The 11,502-nt window shown below is 39.3% G+C and overlaps 1 protein-coding gene across 2 annotated transcripts in view; it reads right to left on the reverse strand.

Annotated features, from left to right (window-relative positions):
- The window catches only part of LOC107866822 (kinesin-like protein KIN-UB), a 17,988-nt gene extending 7,405 nt beyond the window's left edge, over window positions 1-10,583 (reverse strand). For both annotated transcript variants that reach the window (XM_016712832.2, XM_016712824.2), the window contains exons 1-7: window positions 10,189-10,583; window positions 7,231-7,331; window positions 7,029-7,151; window positions 6,022-6,207; window positions 5,457-5,678; window positions 5,131-5,287; window positions 4,338-4,487 (exon numbers count right to left, since the gene is read on the reverse strand). In XM_016712832.2, coding sequence (XP_016568318.1) covers window positions 4,338-4,487; window positions 5,131-5,287; window positions 5,457-5,678; window positions 6,022-6,207; window positions 7,029-7,151; window positions 7,231-7,331; window positions 10,189-10,390 — 1,141 coding nt within the window. In that variant the 5' untranslated portion in view covers window positions 10,391-10,583. The remainder of the gene's footprint in view (window positions 1-4,337; window positions 4,488-5,130; window positions 5,288-5,456; window positions 5,679-6,021; window positions 6,208-7,028; window positions 7,152-7,230; window positions 7,332-10,188) is intronic.
- Between the last annotated feature and the right edge of the window lie 919 nt (window positions 10,584-11,502).

The raw sequence follows: 11,502 nt of genomic DNA on the forward strand, positions 1-11,502 counted from the left end.
GTACACCAGCCCCCCCCCCCCCACCTCGGCCTTCAACCTGCCGCCGCCCGGTCTCCAGCCGCCAATTCGGTCTCCAACAGGCCGAAACTCCGTCTGCAACCGCTACGCCGTCTCCAGCAGCCGCAGCTCCAAGCGAAATCCGGTGACTTCTAACCTTTGTTATTTCGTTATTTCGTATTGCATTTTATTTCATTATTTCATATTCCATCCTTATTGCATTTTATTTCATTATTTCATATTCCATCCTTAGTATTTTGCTCGTAGTAGCCCCTGTACCTTGTCTGTTGTCTGTTGTTGCTGTTGCTGTGGTCGTTTCTTAGTTTTATTTCGGGAATATTACTTTGAATGTGTGTGAGCTTTGTATTTCCTTGCTGCTGCTTTGATACTGTCACCGGGTTCATCTTTATATTTTCCTATACTGTCGGGTAGTTGTGGCTGTGGGTGGTAATGGGTGGATAGGGTCATGTCCGAGGGGGTTGGGGCGTGGGGCCGTGGTGGGGGCGGGGGATGGGGAGAGGGCGGGAGTGGGCGGGAGGCCAAGGTTGGGCCGAGGGGGAGGTAGTGGGGGGCGTGTGGATAGCGACGGTAGGCTGAGGGTTGGGTCTTGGAATATAGGGACCCTTCAGGGTAAGTCCGTAGAGCTTGTGAAGATTCTTAGGAAGAGGAGGATCAACCTTGCGTGTGTCCAAGAGACCAAGTGGGTAGGGTCTAAGGCTAGGGATGTGGATGGTTACAAGCTGTGGTACTCTGGGAGCGAGAGGCGTAGGAATGGAGTTGGCATCTTAGTAGATGAAGAGCTTAGAGGTCAGGTAGTGGAGGTGAAGAGGATCAACGATAGGTTGATGACTATTAAGTTGGTCATTCGGGGGTTTACCCTGAACGTGTGTAGTGCTTATGCGCCGCAAGTGGGAGCGGAGGGGGAGGAGAAGATGCGGTTCTGGGAGGCTTTGGAGGAGGTGGTGAGAGGCGTGCCCAGTTCGGAGAAGATTGTTGTAGCAAGGGATTTCAACGGGCACATCGGGGCGCTACCGGGAGGCTTTGGGGATGTGCATGGTGGTTTTGGTTTTGGAGAGAGAAATGAAGAGGGGGCGACCCTATTGGAGTTTGCGAGGGCCTTTGGGCTGGTGGTGGTGAACTCGGGCTTAGGACGAGCACCTGATCACTTTTCGGAGCGCGATAGCCAGGACCCAGATTGATTTTTTGTTGCTTAGGAAAGGGGATAGGACGTTGTGTAAGGACTGTAAAGTCATCCCGAGTGAGAATCTCTCGACCCAACATAGGCTTTTGATTATGGATTTGGGTATAAAGAAGAATAGAAAGAGGAGGAGTAAAGAGTGTAGACCGAGAATTAAGTGGGGCGGCTTGACGCCAGTGAATGCGTGGGAGATAGGGGAGAGGTTGGCGGGCAAGGGGGTGTGGGAGTGTAGGGGGGACGTGGATAGTATGTGGGACAGGGCGGCAAGGTGCATCAGGGAGAATGCAAGGGAGGTGTTGGGTGTTTCTAGGGGCCGGGCCGGTCACCATCGGGGGGATTGGTGGTGGAATGAAGAGGTGGAGAAGAAAGTGGAGACCAAGAAAGAGGCGTATGCTAAGTTGGTGGAAAGTAAGGACGAAGAAGAGAAGCGGGTAAACAGAAAAGAGTACAAGCTAGCGAGGAAGGAGGCGAAGTCAGCGGTCACGGCAGCTAAGACGGCCGCTTTTGAGAGCTTGTATGCAGGGTTACAGGGGAAAGGAGGGGAGAAAAAGTTGTTTAGACTCGCTAAGGCTAGGGAGAGGAAGGGTCGTGACCTCGATCAGGTGAGGTGCATTAAGGGGGAGGACGGTAGAGTGTTGGTGGAGGACGGCCACATAAAGAAGAGATGGCAGTCGTACTTTCATAGGCTCTTGAATGACGAGGGGGACAGAGCTATTGTGTTAGGGGAACTGGAGCACTCAGAGGAGTGTCGGGATTTTAGCTATTGTAGACGTTTTAAGGTAGAAGAGGTTAGACAGGCAGTCCGCAGGATGCGTAGGGGTAGGGCGACGGGGCCGGATGAGATATCGGTGGAGTTTTGGAAGTTCGTTGGAGAGGCTGGTGTAAGGTGGTTGACTGGATTGTTTAATGAAATTTTCAGGACGGCAAAGATGCCCGAGGCGTGGAGGTGGAGTACCATGATCCCTCTCTATAAGAATAAGGGGGACATTCAGAGTTGTAATAACTATAGGGGGATTAAGTTATTGAGTCACTCTATGAAGATCTGGGAGAGAGTGGTCGAGGTGAGGCTGAGACGGATAGTGTCTATCTCGGAAAACCAGTTCGGATTTATGCCCGGCCGCTCGACGACGGAGGCAATCCACCTGGTACGGAGGTTGGTGGAGCAGTATGGGGAAAGGAAGAAGGATCTGCACATGGTGTTTATCGACCTGGAAAAGGCTTACGACAAAGTCCCCAGGGAGGTGCTTTGGAGATGCTTGGAGGTGAGGGGAGTACCGCAGGCATATATCAGAGTAATTAAGGATATGTATGAGGGAGCGAAAACCCAGGTGAGGACGGCGGGAGGAGACTCAGAGCATTTCACTGTCCGGACAGGATTGCATCAGGGATCTACTCTTAGTCCCTTTTTGTTTGCGTTAGTAATGGATGTGTTGACGCGGCGTATTCAAGGGGAGGTGCCGTGGTGTATGCTCTTTGCAGACGATGTAGTTCTGATAGATGAGACTCGAGGGGGTGTAAATGACAAATTAGAGATGTGGAGGCAAACTCTTGAGTCTAAAGGGTTCAGGGTGAGCAGAAGCAAGACAGAGTATGTGGAATGTAAGTTTAATGACGTGAGGCGGGAGAACGAGGTAGTAGTGAAGCTGGAAGCACAGGAGGTATGTAAGAGGGATAAGTTCAAGTATCTCGGGTCCGTGATCCAGAGTAACGATGAGATTGACGAGGATGTCTCGCACCGTATTGGGGCGGGATGGATGAAGTGGAAACTCGCGTCGGGGGTGCTGTGTGATAAGAAGGTGCCGCCCAAGCTTAAAGGCAAATTCTATAGGGTGGTAGTCCGTCCGGCCTTGCTGTATGGAGCGGAGTGTTGGCCAGTTAAGAACTCCCACATCCAAAAAATGAAGGTGGCAGAAATGCGGATGTTGCGCTGGATGTGTGGACTGACTCGAGGGGATAAAGTTCGGAATGAGACTATCCGGGAGAAGGTTGGTGTGACTTCAGTGGAGTGTAAGATGCGGGAAGCACGATTGAGATGGTTCGGACACGTGAAGAGGAGGGGAATGGATGCCCCGGTCCGTAGGTGTGAGAGGCTAGCGTTGGATGGTTTTAGGCGGGGTAAGGGTAGGCCGAAGAAGTACTGGGGTGAGGTGATTAGGCGGGACATGGAACAGTTACAGCTCACCGAAGACATGACCCTAGATAGGAAGGTCTGGAAGACGCGAATTACGGCAGAAGAGTAGGGCCAGATTGGGTCGCTAGTGTAGGGAATTACTTGGTGGGGTTTTTTTTTATTTTTTATTCCCGTTATGATTCCGTATTCAGTGTTCCATGCTTATTACGAATCTGTGTGCTTTCCTCTGCTTTCCTCTGTTTTATATTCCTTATGGGTGCCGTATTTATGTTATGTCATCTGCTTCTGTGCTTTACTATGTGTTTGTGTGATATCTTGTGCCTTGAGCCGGGGGTCTTTCGGAAACAGCCTTTCTACTTCATCAGAGGTAGAGGTATGGACTGCGTACATCTTACCCCCCCCAGACCCCACTAAGTGGGAATACACTGGGTTTGTTGTTGTTGTATATATATATATATATAGATTACAACCAAATGTATAATATTATGAATATATATACGTTAATTATGTTTAATTATATATATATTATGTCAATATATTTAACTATAATATATTATGTTAAATTATGTTAATTATGTTTAATTATATATAATTTAATTATATATAACAATCCCAAGAGGGTATTTTTGTCCTTGTATAATTTTATACCAAAGAAAAATAATCCCGGGACTGTTACCCCACCATTTGGGTGGATAACTTATCCCAGGACTAATTATTAGTCCCGGGATAAGTTATCCCAAATATTTACAACCAAACGATGGATAAAAAGTTTTATTCCGGGATTATTTGCAAACCAAACGGCCCCTTAATGTCACTATAAACCTCGCAGTAGAGGAATTGAGTCTCCAAGAAGGCAAGAACAACAATCAACAGAGAAGTGCATGGCTTTCATAATTGAATATACTTAAAGACGTTCCCTGGCTTTAAGTGCAGTGGTTAAAATTTGTACCATGTTAACTTATGTTTTCTTAACCCAGATGAACTTCAAAATATTTATATTAAGTACCTTACCTCCAAATGAATCTCGAAGCAACCTTGTGAGTTTTGAGTCGCGAACTGGAACATGAGCACTATTCTCTGCTAACGCATTGATACATTTTCCTAATGCACTCAAGGAGAGATTAATGGACTTAGCTTCCTCCAGCGTATGTGCTTCACTTCCTGTCAAATGCAACACAAAAAGAACTAATTCTTCCTTATCTTTATCCTGTTTTAGATCTCAACTAATTGCTCAAAAGAAAATTTAGGAACATCAAAATGGTGTCGTAGATTAGCCCAAACCAACAAGACTGGGAAACCCAAAATATTGGTCACAGTTTTGCCTGCACTAAGAAGTTGCAAAGTGTAGCCACATTCTTACATCATACATCTCAAAAGACCAATTCAGCATTTATTTGGAGAAACACAGAACAGCTTCCTCGTTGAAATCAACCAAACACCGCAAAAGAGGGTTGAAGGGTGAACAAACTCATATGCCTATTCAAATTAAGTGACTAGAGCGTAAGGGATTGGGAAGGAAAATACATATAAGCCTCCCAAAGTAACAACTCAACTAACTCCTTGAAAATACATATAAGCCTCCCAAAGCAACAACTCAACTAACTCCTTGGAATTACTTAGCATCAATTGGTCAAGTAACAGAATTGTTTCAACTTCCATTCAAACATGATATGAACAGTTAATAAAATTATTATAATCCTTGAATAAAATAATATTTTCTGTAAGTAGGAAAAAAAATGCTCCAGTTGTGGATACATAATAAAAGCTACAGCAGGTACATTTGCCCATAACACTGATAGCATACCTGATTTGTCTATGCGCTCTGAACCAGCAAGATCCACAACAACTAGTTTGCTTTTCCTCACAACAGGGGGCTTGAATGCTTTAGCTGTGTGAGAAGCACTCCCATTTTCAGATGAAATAGCAGAATCTCTTCCCTTGACAGACCTTTCAACATGTACCTGTGGTAGAAAATAAAAGTTCTGTAACATTGGACTTTGTGGATGTCCCCATCCATTGGCATAAATGGGAAGAGGCACAAGAACAGTAGTCAAGTCACCATCAGTAATTTCACAACTTAAATTTTTTTAAAAAAAAATGTATAACCCACAAGAGAGAGAATCTTCTAACCATCAGCATAGCATGACTTCGTGAAGATTCTGTGTTTAATTTAGTATTAGCAGCAAAACGATGAGCTTCACCCACGCGGAGGAGTTCAAGGAAACTCTTCTGATCTCTGATATCCACTGTAGTAGCCCCAGGTAATGAAACATCTCCAGTTTTGGGATCCTCAACAATTGATATGTTGTCGTTCATTGGGTTCAGGAGATCCTGAATACTCTCCATATAAAGCTGCATTGACAGGCAAACAACCCAACTTTATACACCTTAAAGTCAGAAACAAGCATGAAACAACCAATGATGCAAATGATTTTTCTTTTTTAACTTGGTAGCTTTGTATTATATCATATTATAGTACATGGGTTGTACTGAAACCTTATATACAAATGCACTCCTAAATCCACTGTTCTATATCTAATTGAGTCTAGACATCAATTATAGAGACAGTACAAGTTTTAGAATATAGTTGATATGATGCAAAAGAAGCTTGACACAGCTATTATCAGGTATGATAATAAAAGTGATTAGAAAGTTCTAAAAAAAGAAGGAGCTCTCAATTCTGTAGGACGAAAACCTGAAAATAAGAGACAGAGATAGAATCTTTCTCTGGTGTTATTTCGGCAAGAATGTCCTCCATTGCACGAACCATTATCCCTCGATCAGCAGTGTCCTCTTCTCCAAGTCGTCCAAGAGTGTAAGTTTTTCCTGTCCCAGTCTGCCCGTATGCCATCACTGTTCCATTATAACCATCCAGGACACTCTGCAAGGAGAAGAAATATCAAGAGAAACGTGAAGTTATAAAGAAGGAATACAACCATAAGAAACTAGATTAGTGTTAGAACAAAATGGTTCCTTATTACACATGGAAGTGATTCGATAACACCATGTAAAACTATAAATTTAACCAGCAAGGAATTAATTAGAACAACAAAAGTAGTATAACTGAATCCAATAAACATTTTAACAGTTACAAGTGTCGTGATGGATCTTATGCTTGCTTTTCAAGAAGAAAAGAAGATATACAGAAATATTTCTACTGAGATGGACTTCGTTATTTGCCAGATAATTATCGTACATACTTTAGAAGAAAGCTACTCAGAGAAATTGTTTGTCGCATTTGGCATATATGTGTTTTTGCGAAGTATCTTAAATGTATGAAGTATTTCCAGAAATGTTTAGCAAAAACTGCCCACCTTGGCAGCAAGTCATTTGGGGGCAGCAAGTCATTTGGGAAAACAGAAACTTGGAGTTTTGGCTACACGCTTCTTTGAGGGATAAAGTGCCCAATCGATTAGAGTTAAAACTGGAAGAGTTAATTGTAAAGGACTGGTACCCAAGCCATTCATTGATAATTTACATAATTTCGAAAAATATATTATATACTCTTGTTATGTGCATTAAAGTGAAGCCATGCTTACGGCTCTGAAGTGAACTTTCCTAGTATACTAGTCAGATACTGCCTATTCAGTAGCAAATTTCCTCCGTTCTTTCAAGGTGTAAACCAAAGCATGTACAGAAGATGAACAGCTCAGTCATAATTTATGTACTAAACAACAGAATAGATAGGATTTTGCAGGCAACCTCAACGACAGGCTTGGCCACTACTTCGTAAACACGCTTTTGTGAAGAAAATTCCGTAAGCACTTCATCGAATTCATAGGTGTCTGAATCCCAGTTATTCCTTCGAAGTTTAAGCCTTTTGAGCTGGAAACAACAAAAGAAACGAATTAAAATCAATGGCGCTCATACTTTGACAAGAATGTTACAGATTTACTTGGAATACCTCAGGCTGCAACTCCACACAATCAGCAAAATCAGCATCAGACTCCATCTCCTCCGCATTTCGAGGACGAAGTCTTACTGCGACTCTAACACGTCCTGAAACTGTTACAGAGCAGCAAAATGAGACCTTCCATGATTATTCAATATTCACAGGACTTTGAATAATACAATAATGCAACACAGATTTCTCCGCTCAGCTTCCATTCAACAGAGGCACCCATTACAAAATTTAAAGCATTATTCAATAAATATGATCTTTTTAAAAGTCAAAATGTATTGACTTAACTCCGCCTTTGTAAGTTTATCAAGACAAAAGCGGAAGGTTGCCAGTAGCATAAGATATAGTTTACTTTGATGCATCTTCTAAATGCTATGACCTGAATTAAATTGGGATGCAGAGGATTCGCATCCTAACTACTTTTGGGATTGATCTGTAGTTGGTTGATTTGCAAAAAGTATAATTCACGAGCGAATGAGGACGTACACTGATGCACAGTAAGAACACTCAATCTTAAGAAGTTCTATAATAGAAAATTAATAGATTAATAATAATACTTCCTTTGAATGCTATCAATGTCCTGTCCAGGCATTACAATCCTGATCAGGCAACAGGCAAATGCAGAATATAGCCAATATATGTTTCTAGGATTCCAAGTTCTTCAAAAAATAAAAAAACAGTATTCCGACATCTAGTTCAGTAACCAATTCTATCATTATTTCAGAACCAAAAAGTATAGTTAAAAATACTTTAGCTTCGCAGTCACATTTCTGCAATTGCATAGACCCCATCATAAATGCTTGCATTAAATCAGATGGCTGATTGTAACTAAATTAAATCATAACTACTAAAAAAAATCCATTACTATTACAACAAACAAAATAAGGTCATAATTCTCTTAATTATACAAGAAACAAGTAACGACAACAATGTCTTTACACTAACAATTTTTATTTACAAATTAACTAAAACCCTGAAGGAAATTAATGCTAATATAACAGCTTCACTTAAATAGAAAAAATAAACTATCACACCTAACAAATCAATCACTTAGTTTTCTTACATCATCAGCTGAAAAACTAAAAGGAAAAGAAAAAACGAGAAGAGCAACTTTCCCCAAATAAATTAAAATCTTTAAGGAGATTAATATACTTTAGCTTGCAGTCACATGCTTCCATTGCTTAGACTCATCATAAATTCTACAATAAATCCAAGCAACTGCATCTAACCAACTTAGTCTAAATCCATTACAATTAATAAAGCAATTGGTTAGTTATCCCCCATTATATACGACAACCATACCCAGTATAGTCCCACAAAGTGGGGTCTAAGGAGGTTACAATGTACGCAAGCCTTACCCCTACCTCAGAAGTAATATCCCGCATTATGCTTCTAAAAAGGAAAGGAAACGAGCAACGTTTTACAGATTAACTAACTTCTCAAGGACATTAATATTACTTTAGCATTGCTCACATGTTTCCATTGCTTAAAATCATCACAACTGCCGATTAATCAATCAGCTATGTCTGACTAACTTAAATCAAAAATATCACAAGCAATAATCAATAGGTTTTACCTTGCCTTCTCAAAATTAAAAAAATACAATCAAGCGCATATTTCTCAAATTATCCACCCAAAAAAAATCATACAGAGCAATATTTTCGAGAATTAACTAAATTCCTTGAGGAAATGAGAACTCATTTAACAACTACTACAACTAACAACAAACAAATCATCCGCTTACTTCTATTACATTATCCACCAAAAAGCAGAAAACTAGATGAAATTTTTACAAAATTAAGTGAACATTAATGAAATTAGAGCTCATATCCGCCAAAAAACACAAAAAGTTATCAACTTTTCTACAAAATTAAGTGAAATATTAATGAAATTAGAGCTCATTTGACAACTACTGCAACTAATAAATCAATCGCTTGATTCTCTTACATTATCCACTAAAAAGCACAAACTAAATCAACTTTTTACAAAATTAAGTGAAAGCAAAATGACACACATTTGAAATTAACTCACCAAAAGCATCATTTTAGCAGCACAATTACAACAAAAAAGCATAAAACTAGATCAATTTTCCACGAAATCAAGTGAAACTACTAAACGAAAAGAGAGACCCATTGGGAATTAACTCACAGTAAGTACCATCATTAATATTAACAACAGAATTACAACCAAAAAGATAAAACTAGATCAACTTTTCACATAATCAATTAAAATTTACTAAGCAAAAAGACAAGACACATTTGAAATGAACTCACCAAAAGTATCATCCTTAGTGCTAGAAGCAGAATTACAACCAAACAGTACAAAACCAGATCAACTTTTACAGAGCAAAATGACAGACGCATTTAAAATTAACTCACAAGAAGTATATCTTTAGTGTTAGACGCAGAATTTCAATCAAAATGCATAAAGTAGATCCTTCAAAAGAAAAAAAAATCAATTGAAATTATTAATCAAAAAGACAAACGCATTTGGAATTAACTCACCAGAAATATCATTATTAGTGCTAGCAGCAGAATTACAACCAAAAAGCATAAAACTAGATCATTTTTTTACAAAATTAAGTGAAACATTAATGAAATTATAGCTCATTTCCACCAAAATAACAGAAAACTAGATCATTTTTTTACAAAATTAAGTAAAATATTAATGAAATTATAGCTCATTTCCACAGAAATAACAGAAAACTAGATCAATTTTTTTACAGACTTGAGTGAAATATTAATGAAATTATAGCTCATTTCCACCCAAAAAAGAACAGAAAACTAGATCAATTTTTTTACAAAATTAAGCGAAATATTAATGAAACGAGAGCTCATTTAACAACTACTGCAATAACAAATCAACATTATCCGCCAAAAAGCATAAAAACAGATCAATCTACCTATTTATAAAATTAAATGAAATTACAAAGCAAAATACAGACATTTGGTATCAACACACCAGAATTATCATCCTTAGCGTTCACAGCAGAATTAACAACGGAGCCTGTACTTTTACGGCGAGTAGCAGACGCCGGAGCATGGCCGGAGTTTTTGGATTTGAATGAACTGGAAGAAGACTTAGTACTTGAATTCATAGAAAGAGGTCTATCTACTTTCAAAGGTCCTTTAGGTAGTGTTCCGTTTCTGTAAGAGATAGACATTGTTGCATTACTTTCTAGAAACTTCGAAAATTTGTTCTTCTAGTTGTTGTGGGAATGATGAAGGAAATTGAGGTGCTGGATTTTGTAAATGGAGGAGTTCCAAAAGGTCGTGGGGAGTCATGGGGAGTGTGTGTGTGTGTGTGTGAAATAAGGGAAGGATCGGGTCATGGAGTTTGTGGTGGTGGCCACTGGTGGGTCATCTCTGTAATTTCATTTCTTGGAATTTAATTCTTGTATTTTAAGAAAAAAAAAAAAAAACTTAATACTCTATTTATTAATTAATAATCAACTACTATTACCATGTCTCATATTAATTGACATGTTCAGTTTATTTATTTTTACTCACTTTATACTTAATATTAAATACGATTCGTTATCTAATGTATTTTCTAAATTCATTATATTCAAAGGATAATATGATAAAATTATTTCTATCAGTTTCTTAATTCATGGCGTCAATAAGAAAGTGAACAAGTAATCACTAAAGCTGGCATGGTAGTTCAGCGTCAAATTCCTTAAGCAAGAGGTCGGGGGTTCGATCCCCACCTTTGATGAATGGAGCAAACTCTGTAGTCAGTTTCCTACCACTTAGTGTGCTGACAGAGGAACAGAGTATTAGTCTCACGACTCTCGGATGTGGGGATACCTTGGAAAATCAAAACAAAAAAAAGATGGACAAGTAAAGATGGATAATTGTTCCAAAATAAAGATGGATGCAAGTAAAAGAATTTGTCCCAAAATAATTGACATGTTTAAAAAATCAAGAGATAATTGAGCACCTTACAATTTGCACCCTTAATCCTTATTATTTTCTCCTTAACAACTGTATAAATGATAAACATGAAAGGAGTACTGTACTTAATAGTAAATTTATAATCTTCTGTTTCATTAATATATAATTGTGGAGGATTAACGGTAATGGGATTTGAATTACCGTTGATTAAGTTTCAATAATTGCTGATTGCCCTTGTGTGTTTGCCTTTTTTTCCGGCGTGACCCGTATAGTTTTAAGTATTAGTAGCAGAGTCATGAGGATTTAGGCATGTACACGAATCGATTAGAATCGACTTTAGCTGTTATCGAATTAAAATTTTAAATTTTAATTTGTTAAA

The sequence above is a fragment of the Capsicum annuum genome, chromosome 1 (genome assembly GCF_002878395.1).
Source record: "Capsicum annuum cultivar UCD-10X-F1 chromosome 1, UCD10Xv1.1, whole genome shotgun sequence".
Lineage (NCBI taxonomy): Eukaryota > Viridiplantae > Streptophyta > Magnoliopsida > Solanales > Solanaceae > Capsicum > Capsicum annuum.